This window comes from Bombus fervidus, chromosome 7 (genome assembly GCF_041682495.2).
Source record: "Bombus fervidus isolate BK054 chromosome 7, iyBomFerv1, whole genome shotgun sequence".
Classification (NCBI taxonomy): domain Eukaryota; kingdom Metazoa; phylum Arthropoda; class Insecta; order Hymenoptera; family Apidae; genus Bombus; species Bombus fervidus.
Window position 1 is genome coordinate 5,176,103 of NC_091523.1, and position 19,182 is coordinate 5,195,284.

Sequence of the window (19,182 nt, forward strand, 5' to 3'; positions counted from 1 at the left end):
TAGTAGAAAAACATGGAATTTCCAAATTACATAATGTTAAAAAGAGTTAAAATTATTTATCACGAGTGAAACAACTTAGATGAAGATATAAATAGTAAGGATAAGAAAAGAAATAAAAGAGAAAACAATCGAAGGATCTTGTTGGGGCGAAGTTTTGAGCAAGTTTTCAATCGGCGCCGTTACTAACGACGAAATCAGTCTGATATTTATGCGCGCGCACACGAAACAGGGACAGAGCGCAGACGGGAAAAGGAATCGTATCGTAAGATAGAGTGGGATAATTCAAGAAATGAGATGCACATAGAAAGGTGCAGAGGAGAAAACCGTGCTACCGGCAAACTGAACGCTTTAATGCATGTCGAGCGTTTGCTCGGAACGCATCCGACAACAAAGAAGAACGATATTTCACTTTCAAGTAAACGATTCCAACTCAAACTCAAACTGGCAACGACAAACAGACAAATTAAGAAAAAGATCGTGACAGTTTGAAAGATTGTGATATTTGTACGCGGAAACCAGTTCGTTTTATGGGAATTTTAAGAAGATGATCCGATTCGTCGATCTATGTGCGATTTTCTTTCTACTTCTGGTCATTCGGTTGGAGCAATTTTCTCTACAAAAGCGAGGTATCTTTCATGTTAAGAATTTTATTTGAAAATAAGTTTTTATTCCTAAAATCGATTTTATTTCATTAATTATTGATTTGTTTTTGGATCATCCAAATAATGATCGAAATAATCGATAGCGCAGAGCCTGCATTCAAACGTAAATTTTTTATCTAGACTTAGATCTTTTTTTCGCTCCATTTACTATTAGCATAAACAATGCATTTTCTTCTATCTGCTGTGTTGTTTCCATTTTATTTAATATGACGATGAGAATGTACCTAGTTGTTAAAAACGTAAACGATTAGATAATCTAAATCTATTAATCATACATTTTTCCTTCGAATCATGTTTTTTACGATACTTTTAATGATTTGTAGCTAGAAAGGAAGAAACGAAGAACTTGGAGAATTCCTTGTTTATCATTCAGGCAGATGTTGTTTTCTATTTATTTTATAAATTTTATAAAAAGGAAAGAAATTTCGTGGAACACGCGTTCTTTCATCGATAACGGAGAATAAAGACAAATCTTCCAATTTTACTAGATGACTATGATAAATACATAATGGGATAAAATGGGTCATGACTATGATGTATGTGCATCAAAATGTTCAGCCTGATATTCTAATTAAAACAATATCTTAATCTTGAAGAATAATAATCTTTGAGTTATTTAATATGCCTAATAAGTATGTTTTAATCCAGCTAATTGTCAATTATGGAAAAGGAAATTAAGTAAATTCTATTTATTTAAATATTAGATTCCTTGTTCGTAGAGAGATGACAAACTGAATACGCGTTAGAGAGATCGCTTTCTTAGAATTGATAAGTGAATTGATGTGAAGTTGACACGCGTAAAGTAACGTTCGGTGGATTTTTAGGATGGATAGTTTACAGTTTAGAGATGTTTATGGTAATATTAACGATGAGAAAGGATAGGGAAATTAAATAGAATGAATACTTAAGAGTAGAGGGACACATAGTTCTGGGTTCAAGAGTAAATAATAAACGAATAGTAACTACTTGCATAGCTTAGAATCTATCATATTTATAAATGAATATGTTGAATGTTTTTAATAATATTTTTTAAACATATTTAATATTTTTTAAACATATTTTGTCCTATTCGAAATAAATATTATCCATATAAACAACTCTAAAACGCTTAAATAAAGATAAGAATCTTTTTCTGGATTGAATTCGGAATTTATATAACTATGTAATTAGTGTCAAATATCGCTAAGCTAAAAAAATTTACCGAATGTCCAACTGGACAAATTGCAAAGTACAAATTAAATAATAATAAAAAAAAAATCGCAAAGATGTGACATTCAGAAAAGGTTGCGTAGTTTTCCAATGGAATAACAAGGAAACATACGTATGCACTAGTTCCATTCTTATCATTAAACAAATTATGGTTTTGTTATTACTCGTTATATATGGTCTTCATTGATTTATTATTATTTAATTATTATTTAAACACTGCAAGAAGAATTGCTTTTACCACTGCATAGTAATGCATAGAATATAAATATATATCCAAGCGAAAATAATGTAGGTATATCTCTCCTTATAAGAAGATAAGGAATATAATACTACAACAATATTAATTACTTTGAACGAAGAAATGAACGATAAATTAATATTTCCTTGTATTTATTTTGTATTTGTTGATATTTTCTAATATCAAATGTTAAAATTCACAGCGCATTTTAATATTAAAGAAATTTCGTATAAAGTTAGATGCTCGTATACATATGTATACATATGTACAGTGTAACGTCTAGAAAGTTGATAATTAAATGAAATAAACTATTGAATGTCCATTGAAAATGTTAAGAAATTTTCAATATTAGAAAATTTATTAGAATTATGCAATTGTGATGTCACTTCAATCTGTACTAATGACAGTAAATTCGAACTATAATCGTAATAAACTAATAGCAATATATTTATTAAGATTATATAGGATTATATTGTTAATTCTTTATTAATAATATAATGAAAATGCATTATATCTGAAAAACTTAATTCGTATGACTCATATGATTGAATTCGTTTAAAGATACAATAGAGTTAAATAGAGAGTACCCTTATATTACATTATACATATTTACGAGTATATCAAACATATCATATTATTCAATCTAATCATTTAAGATCTACATTTAAAATCTTTTATTTAAAAACAAAAGTGTTGTTGTATGAATATGATAAGCACATAGATGAAATTGAAACCTGGTTAGCTTTAGTTTAGTTTAGCATAAAATTATATTAGTAGGTAAGTTTTAAATAAAACTTATACATATGTATATACGAATAGATGTGGTATGTCATCAGTTGGGATATTTTTTTCATATCAAATTAAATGTAACATATCATATGAAACGAATTACGAGTAAAAATTAAATAACAAAGATTGGTAAGAAATAGTTATCTATCTACAATTGTTCTTCTTATCGCTTTACATGCGGCAGCGTCAGGAAGGATTTTACGATTTCACAATAGACTTAAATTCTGTCGAGAGTTTGTGAAAACGATAGACAAATAAGATATAATTTTACGTCATAAGTTTATCATCAAAAATAATTATTTTTTATACTTTACACTTATTTCCATTCATAATAGTTTCAAAAATGACGATCAAAGCGGGATTTTCAGTTGTTTCAGGCAAAATTTGTTAAATGTTTGAGATTAAAAGTATTAACGTTTCTGATGCCTTAATTGTTTTATCGACGGAAATAGTTGTTATAATATAATACAACGTGAACATTTGGTGAAGTCATTTATATTCTCAAGGAAAATGAAAAAAAGGTTTAAGTTATGAAGAAGAAAGAATTATAAAGACCGATATAATTGTTATTAAAGAAATTTGTTAAGAGAACTATATTTTGTTTGTGTAATAGAGGCGTTGTTCAGCGAAGCTAGGATGGAAGCAGAATTTGAAAAATGCTGTGGGCTTGGTACTTCGTGGGCTTTGGAAGGCCTAAGGTGCGAAAGGTTCACAGGGCCAGTGTCTGGAGTGCCGACAGTCGAACAAGGTCTTTGCTTAGAGGCTGTGGACATCTGTTGCGTGAGAGCGTATCACGAAGAACAATGCAAGAAAGGAAAATTAGATGCGCATGCTGGTTTAGCGTGTGTTTCTGATACCAAAAGTAAACGTTCAGGGCCGGGTGATTATCACCGTGACTGTTGCGAAGCTTGTAAACTGGGTAATTTACATATTCATATAATTTTTTGGTATTTATGTCTCTTTATTTTTTATTTACTTCTTTATATGCGAGGTATATTATGAATAATAACAGCAAAAACTTTTAGTAAAGAAAAAAGTACTTTTTTAACTATGATTTTATTTTTCTCAATTTTAATATTTCACATCTTGAGATGCGCCATAATAATATTGACTACATATTTATTTTGATCATATCGTTATTAGATCTACTAATCATTTTCTTTAGATATATTGATCCATATTGAAACAGTATCATATAATTAATGAAAAAAAAAATTTAATAATTTAAATAACGGTGTCAAAATTATAATTTAATAATCCACATTAGAACCAGTGTTTTTTTTATTCTGCCATTCTTTTTCTTCATTAATCATTTTTCATTAATTTTGAAATTCCATCAAAGGTATTTTAACTGGATCTATGGGACAAGGATGCGCTTTTAAGAAATTTACATTTGGGAATCCATGGGATCCTGCATTTTTGGAATGTTGTTACGAAGCGTCACCGAGTACATCAACTTCTACCACAGATCTTACAAAGGCAACGTCGTTCAGTGAGACTACCGATACTGAATCAACTTCATTTCCATCAACATCGACTTCTTCATTATCTACTGAAACATTGGCCTCGACGTCTTTTTCCCCATCGCTACCTACGCCTCGTAAGTAGAAATATTCAATAAAATCCTAAAACTTCAAAATCGATCATGTTTTTATATTTAGTTCCTACATTATGAAAGCCCATCATCAATCATTAAAATGATTGGAAAATACTGCTGAAGATTTCTATTCCAACATATCTCATCTTCTATGTCCATATTTTATTTGTTTACAAGGTAATTTTTTATTATCTTACATTGAGAGTCCCTTGAGTGATTGTATCACAAAAAGAGTTTTGCTGTTTTTGTTGTCACTTGCGGCGGAGAAATTTATTATAACCGTATCCTTTAAAAATATTTTAAGGAAGTAACAAGAAAACTGTTGTGTGATTAAAAATTAGTACCAAGTATTCATATGTGGAAATGTTTTGAAATTAGCATCTCGAAGATAAATCAACGATTCACTTAGAAAGATATATTCAAATCTTTGCGGCATAGGAAAACAATTAGATGAAATCACGAATAATATGTGATTGAGAAATAAAAAAATAAAATTATAAACAAAAAATTCGACATTACTTACCAGTCGACTTAAAATTAATATAACAACGATTATAACAGAAATTCAATGTCATAACATTAATTTACAGCACTAGATGACATCTGTCAACTTATGAAGGGATTATTGTGTTCTGACATTTGTGTCCCTACGCCGGGATCTTATTATTGCAAATGTTACGAAGGCTTTACTCTACTAGAAGATGGAAAAACTTGTAGTCAAGACTTACCTACTGACAGGTATAAAAGCTTTATAAGATATTTATATATATACATATATTATATTTTACTTCTGCAAATTTTATAATATTATTCATTTTGATAAATATTCATTATATAATATCTACTGAATTTATAAAATTAATTTACCATTCGTTTCAGTACTATCTATAGCAACCCGATATAAAATAATTGTATCATTATTAAATCCAAATCCAAATCCAAATTCAAATCCAAATCCAAATCCAAATCCAAATATATATGTATGTTTACAATTGCTCAAACAATTGTCCTAACACCGATCTTCCAAGATATTAATTCATTTATCGAATATTTTACAAGAAAACAGCATATTTTTGTTGTTCAATTATACTATGTAATTGTGCAATCGTATATGATCTAGATGCAAATCGAGCAATCCATGTGAACAACGCTGCACGGACAATGGAGTTGCAGTTACGTGTAGCTGCAATCCCGATTACGTACTGGCGAAGGATAAACGTTCTTGTTTACCTAAATCATCGGAAAACAAAAGTACAATTCCTGAGGATGATAACGAGTTTTCATCTCTTTGTCCCACTGGTTATCGTTACAATGCTACCAATCAAGTGTGTGACGGTGAGTATGAGAGAGATATTAAAATCAAACTATTATTATTAATATTTCTCAAATGTCAATAAAGAGAATTGAAACTAACCATATTAACAGTGAATTATTTTTATGAATTAACTTATAATATATATATAAAAGATAATTTATATTATTTAATAATATATATATATATTATAAGTTGATTTACAAATAAATAAATAAATAAATAAATATATATATATTGTATGTGCATACATGTAATACGTATAATATGTATTACAATGTAAATAAATGTAATACATACAATATATACATGGTAATACATTTTTCGAAATTAAATTTGAATATCTAATTAATCTGTAGTAAGTAATAATTCATTTTATATCCTTTGACGTTAAGTTCTTAATGTTTTATGAGTTCTAAATTCACTTTCAAGCATATTTTATGTTTGCTTAATGATATGAGCTTCATTTTCTTTTTGTAATGATGCACTGCAATTTCGCTTCTGTTCTTGCTTACTTTTGTTGGCATTGTGTGTCCCATCGCTTAGACGTGAACGAGTGTATAGAAAAAGGAGCATGCCCTGGTCACTGCGAGAATAATATAGGATCTTATACGTGCACGTCCAAACATAAACTTGGATACGAAGAGGATACTTGTCCTCCTGGATACCAGTGGGAAGCCGCTACAGGTTTTTGTACAGGTTCGAATCTATTTAATTTTCTAATTGTTTAAGAGCAAATTTTCAATTATTTATTTTATAATATCTATTTTCAATATATCTAATTTACATATTTAAATCTTTTGGATTGGATATATACGTATAAATAATTTATATATATAGTCTCTCGGCAAGTGTTCCAGAGTATCTATGTTATGTTCCATTACAAGGTTGAAATAATTCAGAGAACTTTTAGCTTCGATAACTTCCTAATGAATAAGTTTAGGGCATAAATATGTTAGTACTTTTATGTAGAGCACAAGGAACTGCATCGATTGCAGTACAAAAATATAGGTTTCCACATTAAAAAAAGTGCAGTTGCATTTTTCTGATGCGTCGATGCATAAAAGTGCATAAAATTAGTTGTATATTATGCATCGCCTGTTACTATTTAACTTCCACTTATGACATCTTCTTCTATCCCTAACCGTTTAGGAGATACGGCCTGTTCCAGTTGTGTGGGACACCCTGTATATATGTATATATATGCATACATAAGTATATTATTTAACCTATTCAGAATTACAAAGGATATATTTCACGTATCTAAGTGATTTCTGTATAGAGTGTGTATGTTTTTTTATATTTTAATAAAGTAATATACGCGAAGATAATGTACTTCTCGGGTTTATAAAATATATGGTAAAATTTTCTATACATAGAAATGTGCTTGAAATTACTTTAATAAGTATCATTGATTTTAGCTTTAATACTGCTAATACAAGCCATAAGTTATTATTCCTAGCGTTCTTTTACTGGCATATCATTTTAAAATTAAAATATCAAAGTACATAACAGATTCTTTTTTATTTACCTTACTATTATAGTATTAATAAATGAAGTATGATATTCTATACATACACAAAGAAGTCTTTCGTCTATATCGGATCTTAATCGTATTTATGCAGTTACTAGTGACGGTAATTATAGAAGTAAATGCTCTATAAATTGTTTGTAAGAAGATATTATCCTTTTTTAAAGTTTTTTGTAGCTGGCGATCTACAGTAAGTATGTATGTAGATTTTCTTTTAGAATTTATTTAATTTATCTTACTTACATTTAAAGTACTTGAGACATTCGAGGATCAAGCATTTTATTGCTGTAAAACAATTACCAAGTATCATAGGTACTGTTATGGCGCAGCTTCCCAACTGAGTCAGGGTTGGAGAATTTGAAAATTTCTCGCAAGGAATCGATAAAATTTCCTAGAAAAGTTGTTCGACATCCGGATACCGTTCAGGTTTACGAAGGCAAATGTTTTGGGCTTTTAGATGTATATTCTTAACAAACTCGGTCCTTGACAAACAATATACAAGTTATATACTCTATTATATTTGATGAATATGAATTACATGATATTTGACGATTTATGAATGAACTCTTCCCGGTGATCATTCGATAGTTTTTATATCCGTGTTTGGTATGTGTTTTGAGACAGCAGCTGACATCAGAAGCGAAGTTCTGCTAGCCTTGCGGAATGATACTTAACATAATGCTTTGAAACGAGGTTAAAAATATGCCCAAGTGCCGATGCTGATACTACGATATGAAGTGTTTCTGTCGTTTTTGGGTCCCTAATCTTTCCGAACTGTGTATAACAGTACGTTGAAGAATTTAATTTTTATTTATTTTGTCGATTTTTAATTTTTCAATTAATGTTTTGCAGTCATAATTTACTTTTTATTATATCATTACGAGTCGGGGTTTCGAGCACCGCGAGGGTATTTCGTGGGAATACGTGTAACAAGTGTAACAAGTGTACGAACGGAGCTGACGCGAGTTCAGGTAGCCGCCAGGATTATTGTTTGCGAGGACGAACTTGACGCTAGGTCAGTGGGTCGCAGAAGGGTGCAATTTTATGAACAAGCCCAATGCGAAATCAGGGAGTTAAAGGCAAAGAGGTTGCAGACGAATTCGATGCGAAATCAAAGCCGAGGTGGTGTTAGAAAATTGAAGAAAGTGCAAACGAATCTGATGTTGAGATCAGAGAGTCACAAGAGAGATTTAATTTTCATTGACGAATCCGATGGGAAATCGAGAAGCCACTGGCTTGGAAAAATTTGTTCTGTATTGAGACGTGTGAACGAACCCGATGGAAAATCAGGGAGTCGGAGAAAATGTTAGTAAGGCTTCGTGTAACTTTGATTAGTAAAATGTAAGTACGTTCCACTATGTTGTACATTGTACGCTATACAGGATTGTGGGCTTAAATGTTAAGGTTTAAATAATTCGGTTAAATTATTTTATGCATTAATTTATATAACACAGGCATATGTATTGCATTCAAGAGATTGTTACGTTACAAGTGGATATGTCGCTAATAAATAAGCGAAGACTAAGAATAGCTTGCAGAAATACCGCACAAAAGTAGAATATTTAGACCGTCTTACGGATGTCCAAGGGTTAATGTTAATCGAAAGGGAACTTTAACCCGATTCCACTATACTAGCCCTTAACGAACATGTTGCGAAGCAACACGATGACACTTTTCGTAATCGTTCTATCCAAGAAGCACAATTTTTCGCCTCCTTATACATATACTGTGAAAATCTCGAAACTCTACGTGGCCAAGGTGGTTTAAGAAGTTTATTGTACGAATATGGAAGATGTATAGATTTCCAAGAACGGTATCCACCAGATGTTTATCGGAACTGATATCCTAGCATAATCGCGGCTGTCTCATTGTTTAGATAAATTCTGATAAAATTTAGATAAAAACAAATTTTGGATAAGGACACCTTTGTTTCCGTTTGGTAGAATTGAAATAACGCAGGTGGAGGCCGGATGTTATTCATCTGTAACAATATTAATTAAATTTCAAAAATTTGAGTTACATTAGATCAACGAGAATTTAGATTATCTTTGCAATTTTTTATTACGGCAAGAACATGTTATATATATGTTAGCATTTGTAAATTGATATTTTATATAAAATACTATTTTGTGGACGTATATTATCAAATTTCAATGTTGTTTTTCAGATATCGATGAGTGTCTTGTATTATCGAAACCATGCTCCGGAAAGAAAAATTTTTGTGTTAACACCCAAGGCAGTTTTAGCTGTCTAGAAATGAAGGGAATAAAATCTTGTCCCGCTGGATTTAAATTCAATAAATTGTCACAGCAATGCGAAGGTATTTATTGTATAATTTAAAATGTTAACTTAAATGTGAAAATGTAAGGGTGAAACTTATCATAATGACACACACTTTTTGTGATTTCTTTGTAATAAAAAAGAAAGATATCAACCTACTCTTGTTTCCTTTTATAGATGTGAATGAATGTGTAGAAGGTATTCATAGCTGTTTGGAAGGTACAGAAGAATGTCGTAATATCGATGGTGCTTACGAATGTGACGTAAAATGTGATGAAGGATTTACTTACAGTGTTAATTTGGGTACCTGCATAGGTAACTATTTTCAAGCATTCTATGATTTATTAATGTGATTATTATTCAATCGAATATGTTTTACTTGTTTGATATTTCTAATGATAGGCTATTTATTACATCAACAGGAAGTTTCTCCTTTGATATTTTTATGCCCTTCTATAAATATGAGATATGTGCATGCACAAACTTTCTTTTACATCTTAACACTAATTAATTGAATGTTTGAAAATATTTTACCTCGAACGCTATTACGTGAATTTTCGTTGATTCAGCATGTATCTTACTTGCATGTGAGTAAGAATTTATACATCTGTTTAATACTTTATCATTTCTTTATTTAGACAATTTTCTTTATCTTCTTAATCCTCTTTCCAAATAGATACGTTATTTCTAATATGTAATAACCATTCCATACAATTTTTGGAATTTTAATCGAAAAATTAAAACGTGATGATTCTATTAAAGACTACTATTGAAATATAATTGTTATTATAAAATATTGCACCCTTTTATTTATTCTGTTCATATATATGTATTACATTTGTAGATGTGGATGAATGCTCTGGCTCTGATAATCCTTGTCCAAGTTCAAATACCACCTGCAAAAATATGGTAGGTGGTTACGAATGCTTGTCTCTGAATCATTCTGAATCTCCGTTTTCAAATGATAAGCCATTGATTTGTCCTGCGGGATATAAGCCGATAAATGATTCCAGGGAAGCGTGTATCGATGTGGACGAATGTAAAGAACAATTACATTCGTGTGAAAATACAGAACAATGTGTTAATGACATAGGTAGTTATAGGTACGTTTTTTAAGGGATGGTTTCATATAAAAATTTTATGTAGCAATTAATAATATTAATCATCGATATGCGTACATATTTTTATTATATTTCATTTAATTAGATGCGAACTATTACGTCACCAAGATGTGAATTTACGTGGAAAGGTTGAAGATATTCATGCTTATTCCTATAAAAGGGGACATAAATTACTAAGTTCGATCTTTCCAATTGTTAATGAAACAAGGAAGTGCGAGAGAGGTTTTATATTTGATCAACGAAGTCTAGATTGTATCGGTATAAGAGTATTAAAATTTTGTTTATTTACTTATGTATTTTTTCATGTGAACATTTTCATTAAAATAATTAATAACGTTCCATTTGACAAAAAATTAGTGTTATCTCTATTATATATATTATATTATATTATATCATATTATATCATATCATATTATATCATATTATATCATATTATATCATGTTGTATTATATTAATAAACTTAATTAATTGTTTTTAACTTTGTTATAATTTCTTCTTTCGGCAGATGTCGATGAATGTAGCAATGGTTTATCAAATTGTGGAATCGGTGAACAATGTATAAATTTCGAAGGTGGATATAGATGTTCTCCAGTATGTCCGTCTGGCTTTCAGTTGTATAACAATAGTTATTACTCGAGTAAAGAATCTTGTCAAGATATAAACGAGTGTGCACTTGGATTACATTCTTGTAATGTATCGACTCAGTTTTGTGTTAATACGAACGGTTCTTATATCTGTGAAGCATTTACAACAACAACAACAACAACAAGTTCAACAACAATTAACAGGCTATTAGATATTAAGAAGAACCATATAATGCAGGTATTAATTAATATATAAAATAAAATATATAAAATAAAAATCTATTTTATTATAAATTCAAAATTTATTTTATATTAAATTTAAATACATTATGTATGTATATTCGTTTACATCTTTGAATTTTCTTCTTCAGTTTTTGTCACGAAGCTATTACACACTTTAAATTTTCTGGATAACTAATGGCGTTTTCCTTTCACAGTTATAAACGATCTAAACTCTTAAAAAATATCCGTGTAATTTATTTTGTAGAATATGGATGGTCACGTATTTTCGGAACCGTGTAAACTCGGATATGCTAGAGACATAAAAAGCGGAGAATGTGTGGACATTGATGAGTGCGCAGCAAGTCTGAGTTGTCGAGACTACGAGCAATGTCATAATAGCCCAGGCAGTTTTATGTGTTTGCCACTATGTACCACTGGCTGGTATTTTAATACAGCGACAAAGGGTTGTCAAGATGTCGACGAGTGTCTTTTAGGCAGACACGATTGTCCACAGGGCACTCATAAATGCGTTAACACAAATGGTTCCTTTTTGTGCGAGTTAATACCGCCTTGCAGCAGCGGTTACAATCGATCTTCCAATGGTAGCTGCGTCGATATTGACGAGTGCTTGGAAAATCTGCACACTTGTCGATTAGAATTACATGAGTATTGTGTTAATAAAAACGGCAGCTTCGAATGTTTGACTAGATTACCGTCCTGTCCATCGGGTTATCAATACTCCTTAACTACTAAACGATGCGAAGATATCGACGAATGCGTTCGTGGCCAATACAAATGTGATACTAGACTTTTTGAAAAATGCTTCAATCTACCTGGAACTTACAGGTCTATATTATTAACTTAATATTTTGAATTTTAAGTTTTACAGCATTACATCAGGGAAAAAAGAAATTAAGATGTATTTCAATCTGCAGCATAGTCACCATTATTTTCTAGCTTTTCAGTTAATAGAAATTAAATAACTTTTGTGAATAATATGTATCTATTAACAAACGTATACAAATGCGCATGATCTTATGAAGTGCTTTAAAATTTTTAGAGAATTTTCTTTGTTATTTACATGATTTTATTATATAATATGACCGTTATGTAATCGAGGAATTTACTTAAGCACACAATGTGGTTAAATAATTCTATAAAATTAATAAATCGTATCCGTATCGTATTGTGTTTAGATGTGAAAGACCTACATCGTTTGAGCAGCGTCAACGTCAGAAACCTGCTTGTCCTTCCGGCTTCAGATATCATCCTCGACTAAGAAGGTGCACAGGTATATCTTACTACATTTTAATTTTCGAATTGAATTTACTTAAAATTGTTGTTAAAGTATTATAGTATTCTCTCCCTCCCTCTCTCTCTCTCTCTCTCTCTCTACATAAAACAAAAATTAATTTGTAATGATTTATAACTTTTTTCAGAATGGAAATTGACAAGTTTTGAATTGAACATCGAAAGTTTGATATATTACGAAATATTTTAAAACAGTATCCTTGTTCGCTTATTGCATGTGAAGCATAGTGTACGGTTTAAGCTCATTTTTGTTATAATGTGCATATTATTTTTGTAATATAATATAGTATAGTAACTCGTGATATGTTTTGTTATTGCTCGTTTTATGTGTGCAAGTGTTATAAGATTGCGATAAAATCCCATCAATGATCAATTCCATTTTATTTATTTATAATTAACATCAATTTGTTAAATTTCTTGACTAAACATGAAGTGAAAGCATGTAGCATGTATTATAATGGTCATTTAATATACTTAATAGGTATTACAGCAAAAGTAATTTTTTAACAATCGTCGCGTTATATGACTTGCCATGGATTTGTATGTAAACAACAACATACTTACAAATAGTTTATTTTAAATGATCATTGTTATTAAAACTTTATTTTCATGCCAGAGTAATCCAACAATAACTATATTGTACAGTTATAGTAATTATTTACTACTTACTTATTATTAGACGTGTTAGAATTATAAATAAATAGAAAAGTAACAATTATTATTCAACTTCATTGACAGTTTTATTGCAAAAACGTTAAATATTTCGAATCTTTCGAACAAATTATTGATGATAGATAAATTATCGTATTTGATAGATATCGACGAATGCGCGGAAGGTTTGGACTCTTGCGTAGGTGAAGTTTGCTATAATCAACCGGGTGGTTATAGTTGCGCAAAACCTCCGAAGCCGAGAATCAGGAAACCGCCTACGACAGCCTTACCAGCACCATCAAGCAAAAAGTGTATCCCTGGAACGAAATTCGTTAAGAATCGTTGTGTCGACATCGACGAATGTAGGGAAATAGATGACGCGTGTAGTAGCAACGAGGACTGCATTAATACCATGGGAAGCTATATGTGCGAATGCAGAATTGGTTTTAGGCGTGAGAATTTAACTCAAGCCTGTGTGGACATTAACGAATGTCAAACGCAGGTAAAATACATATTTCCGACGATTGTATTAAGTTTATAAGTTTTATGGAAGATTTATAGAATTATAGAACTAAAACTTATATTCAACATCAGCATATGCATTTTACGAGTTTTTATTCGCTTTCGATACGAATAACTTATTCTTTGTACGATAAAAAAGAATTGCTTAATGATATCTTCAATTTATATTCGACATTGCGTTAAGAAAGTTGTATCAAAAAGCTATCAGTATGTTTCTTAAAGAAGTATTTTTCATTTTTATAATCATTTCACTCACTTCATCACATGTTACAAGTCGACGCAAAATTTTGGGGCATGTTCATCATTTTTCTTTAGACAATGTCACAGATAATCGTTATTGTCAAAAATCAAGAAAAGTCAACAAAAATAGTTATTTTCAATTGAGATTATTCTAAATTAAACAATTCGATGAAAATCAGATTTAAATAGACGTGACAATAGATGTGAAAATCTTGTTACAGGAAGATAGTTGTTTGCAAGGTCAAAGGTGCGATAATACTATAGGTAGCTACACTTGCACTCGATACCTATCTTGTGGTACAGGATATACTCTGAATGCCGCCACTGAGATCTGCGAAGACGACGACGAGTGTCTACTCGGTACACACGACTGCGGACCGGGTTATCAATGCAGGAACACACTTGGCTCTTATCGATGTGACCGTAACCCACGTATGCCAGGACCACAGGCTCGTATTGATATTCCAACGACGCTAATGACAACCACGGCCAGTAAATCCACATCCATATCCACATCCATATCTACAACCATTACTCCTACTTCATTAACTACCCCGGGAAAGGGAACATATAGTTGTCTACGTGGGTTTGAGGCTGGTTCTGGAGGAAAATGCGTGGATATAGACGAATGTCAGAAAGATCCGAATATTTGTGGTAGAACAATGCGATGTATGAACACTCTTGGATCTTATAGGTACATCAATACGTTGGTCGATCTATTTTTTACAATTTAGCAAATTATTTTAATACGTAATATACAATTTAGAACGTAGAACTGTGCTGCAGTTTTGAGTTCAATTCCCCAATAATTGTTTAATATTGAAATTTCAGGTGTGTATTGAAAGTAATATGCAGTAATGGGTTTACTTTGGATCCAACATCAGGGCAATATTGTGTTGACATAGATGAATGCGCGAATGGTACTCACGAATGTACTCCGGATCAAACATGTGAAAATAGAGTAGGTGGTTATGTTTGCACTTGTCCACCAGGACACGTTGCTGGACCGAATAAAGACTGTGTTGATATCGACGAATGCAGTCTTTATAATGTGTGTGGACCAAACAGTCAATGCGAAAATACCGTCGGTTCTTTTCGATGTAACTGCGAAAGTGGCTTTGAAAATATTGGTGGTTTTGCTGGCGGTAATTGTCAAGTGAGTTATTCACATTAATTTTATTTCCAATGCTGGAAGAATTTTACTTTTTACATGTTTGTTTTTCCTAGCTATTATGTTTTATCATTTAAAATGATTATTTATAATTAATTATGATTTAAATACGTGAGTGAATCAGTAAGTTACGCCTACTCGTAAGATGTGATCATATATATTGAAAAACGATAATTGGTTTATGTTGATAATAGAAAAGAATTTTTTCATTCATTCGTATCTTTTGTTAAAATAAAGGAACAGCGTAATTTTATTCATTCATCCTCTTACTTATTGGGGAAAGTATTTGTATTATTAATTATTGTTAATAAGATGATGAAATCTCTAAAAATTTTAGGATATTGACGAGTGCCAAAGGACCCCTGGTTTGTGTCAACATATGTGTTTCAACGTGTGGGGTAATTACAGATGTGCCTGTAAACCCGGATTCAGGTTAAACGCTGATAATCGTTCTTGCGCAGACGTCGATGAATGTACAGAGTTCAAAAATAACAACTTGTGTGTAGGAATTTGTGAAAATACACCAGGAAGTTATGCTTGTAAATGTCCAGATGGTTACAAACTTGGACTTAACGGCCGTACTTGCGAAGGTATGCTTGTTGTTATCTTCAAATTGTTAAATTTAATTATGTAAAAATTTTCATCCTTAACTGTTAAAGGTTCGACCAGTAAAACGTATTGTATACTCGATGAGAACTCTCGAGGTCGTTTATTAAAGCGTGTTCTACCTCCATTATCTCATTGTTATGTACTTATAATCTGTACTTGACCTAGTCATCGAAAATGTGGGTCATTAGTTGAATCTCAAGTTGTTTCGTCTGTCCTTGACTTTCCTTTGATGATAAAATTGATAACACACGTGACTTTTGTCATTTCTTTTAAATTTAATTCTTTGTTACCTTTTCCAAGATATCGACGAGTGTCAGGCAGGACCTGTCTGTAGAGGAGCAGATGAAATTTGTCACAACACTAGAGGTGGTTATCGTTGCAATAAAATAAACTGTCCCGTGGGATATCACCGTGATCATGAAAGAAAAAAGTAAGTATATTGGTTTCTACGATATCGATACCTTATATTACTTATTACATAATATACATATGTATATGTCTGTATATGTTAGCGTTCAATGTCACATTGTTCTACATAAAAGTAACAACGACTAATATGACACGTGTGATTGTTACGACAGTATTCTTTTCTTTGAATATGAGTCAAGTAAAACAAACTGATTTGCTCCATAAGCAGCGTAGTTCCATATACAGGACACATAAAAACATTAAAAATCGATAATAAATGTGATTATGAATTTGATTATGATTTATATATGTAATATTTCTTACTAAATTCTACTAGCTTTTTTTCAATTTATTAATCAGTTTTGAATTCCCGAATCCGCTGCATATATAATACGTATGTACATACATATCATGTAGATAATTTATGAAAATAATAACATATAATACCTATATACATAACATAATTAAGTAACTTTTGTATAAACCAATTATATAATTGATTACTGAAATTTCAGCCGATGCGTGAAATCGTGGCCGTGCCATATCAACGATTCACCTTGCCTTAGACAACCATCGCATTATTCATACAATTTCATTACTCTTGTGAGCATGTTACCAATTGCACCTAACAGACCGGAAGAACTATTTAAAATGAAGGGATATCATCTGCCAAGCTCAACGATACAATTTAGTATGGCATTCCTGGAAGCACGTGCACCACCTGGGGTGCAACGCGCCACAGAATCATGTTTCGCATTGAGAAGGCCTGCACCAACACAGGTTGTTTTGGTAATGACACGAACCATACAAGGCCCCCAGGAAATCGAACTCGATTTAAGCATGGAAGTTTATCATAATGCGATCTTTGCCGGAAGTGCAGTAGCAAAAATTATAATTTTCGTTTCTCAATACGAATTTTAATAACTCTTGGGATTTAAAAAGGCAAGTGCGTAATTACCGACAAATTGTCGCGTATTTCAATTCATATTTGTATTAACAAATTTTTTTGGTACAGTTTTCGTTATATTGCTAATATTTTATTTTAATTACTCTAAAGTTACTTTCATTTCTCCACTCTTATTTTAGATTATAATTTCCTAATCCAAGTTTAAGGAAGCAAGGTATTATATTCATAAATGTAACTAAGATTTAAATATATATTAATATCATTTTATCGTACGCTCTTTTAAAAAAAAAGAGTAAACTGTCACAAAGTGATTATATTACATATTTGTTACTAGTTTGTTATATCTACCGTACGATGTTTTCATTGCAATTTTCCACAGAAATTTTCAAATAGTATCTTTTCACTTTTAATTTCCAACATGCAAAAAGAAGTATCCAAGGCGGGCAGGAATAGCTGTAGAAAATGTAAAATGAATCATAACGAATGGAGCAATAATTTCACATTGTATTTTCGGTAAATAAATCGATTTATATGTACATAGGGTATATGTGAGTTTGAACACGTGAGAAAGCGAAATAAAATCACATTAATCGTTCTAAATTAACTTTCTCCACGTTACTGTATTTTGTAAATATGTACCTTATCAAAATCGCAGTTTTATAACACGTTTCAATAACGAAACGTTTCTTTTCGCTATATTTAACAATAGATCTATCGCTAGTGATCATACTTTATGTACGTATACAGCAATTTTCAAGAGAATCGATCATACTCACTATATCTAGTTGTCTAATTGTAAGTCAAAAGTAACAAGATTTCTAAAATATTTACGCAATTATTGTAATGTACATATGTAATTACATATGGTGGTATATACCACATACCATATGTATATACATATTATATCGTCCATATTAGATTTAAAAAATTCTGCATACCTACATATAATACGAGAATGTAAATATACGTGTATTCTTTTGCTGCACACCTAAATATTTGATTATTCCTTTTTCCCTTATGAGATGTATAACCTAGTGCTAACGAATTAGAGATCTTTAGCATTCACTGCTATCCGGTTGCACAAAACAGCCACAGCATGATTAGCGGTGGAAAATATCGATAAAAAATAAAATATAGCTAACAGAATATACATAATTGCGTGTCAATCTATATTGATATAACTCTATTTATAACCTATAAACGCGTAAGTCTCCATCAGCAATAATATTATACGTGAGATCCGTATTAAGGAGTTTCTATGTCAGTAGATAATAGATGCTTCCCATTCTTTAAACTCATCATAACATTTTTATAATATACAAACTTCAGTTGCGACTTCGTGCTTAAAGACATTTTCTAAAAATTAATCTTCTCTTAAGTGCTCGTACATGTACATTTTATTTCAATTGCCATTTCATTTACAGTAAAAGCATTTTAAATCGTTATGTTTCATAAATGTATACTACTATCTATTTTGCGCACAAAAAAATTCAATATTGATATACATATTTTTAACAAGCTAACGTAGGCGATAGTATTCAACTTTCAAGGAAAGCATCCAACGGTAGATTTTATAAAGTAATTCTAAACTGCTTTTATAGTAGTTGTACATCAATAGTTATTAACAAGTATACTTATGATAAAACTTATAACATATGTGTATGTGTGTGTATAAACGTGTGTGTATAGTGGTAATATATGTATATATAATAGCATAATATAATGCTAGGTATATATGTGGGTTAGTAGTAACATATTACTACTGCCAGTACTAGTAATAATAATAATAAATCTAATTATAACAGCCTGCATGAAGC

At 30.9% G+C, this 19,182-nt stretch overlaps 1 protein-coding gene across 2 annotated transcripts; it reads left to right on the forward strand.

Moving 5' to 3' along the window:
* The first annotated feature begins 278 nt into the window (after nucleotides 1-278).
* LOC139988645 (uncharacterized) lies at nucleotides 279-18,358 on the forward strand. Of its 2 annotated transcripts, XM_072006295.1 has the most exons (19): nucleotides 279-626; nucleotides 3,512-3,817; nucleotides 4,241-4,498; nucleotides 5,086-5,233; nucleotides 5,616-5,830; nucleotides 6,354-6,506; nucleotides 9,506-9,658; nucleotides 9,796-9,933; nucleotides 10,463-10,721; nucleotides 10,825-10,997; nucleotides 11,246-11,562; nucleotides 11,812-12,392; nucleotides 12,743-12,837; nucleotides 13,673-14,010; nucleotides 14,492-14,964; nucleotides 15,102-15,426; nucleotides 15,779-16,031; nucleotides 16,351-16,480; nucleotides 16,974-18,358. In XM_072006295.1, exons 1-19 carry the CDS (start codon nucleotides 545-547, stop codon nucleotides 17,377-17,379), a joined length of 4,803 nt encoding a protein of 1,600 aa, XP_071862396.1. In that variant the 5' UTR covers nucleotides 279-544; the 3' UTR covers nucleotides 17,380-18,358. The 2 variants fall into 2 exon arrangements, with proteins under 2 accessions (XP_071862396.1, XP_071862397.1); XM_072006296.1 differs by lacking the exon at nucleotides 6,354-6,506 and having other exon boundaries at nucleotides 280-626.
* The last annotated feature ends 824 nt before the right edge of the window (nucleotides 18,359-19,182 follow it).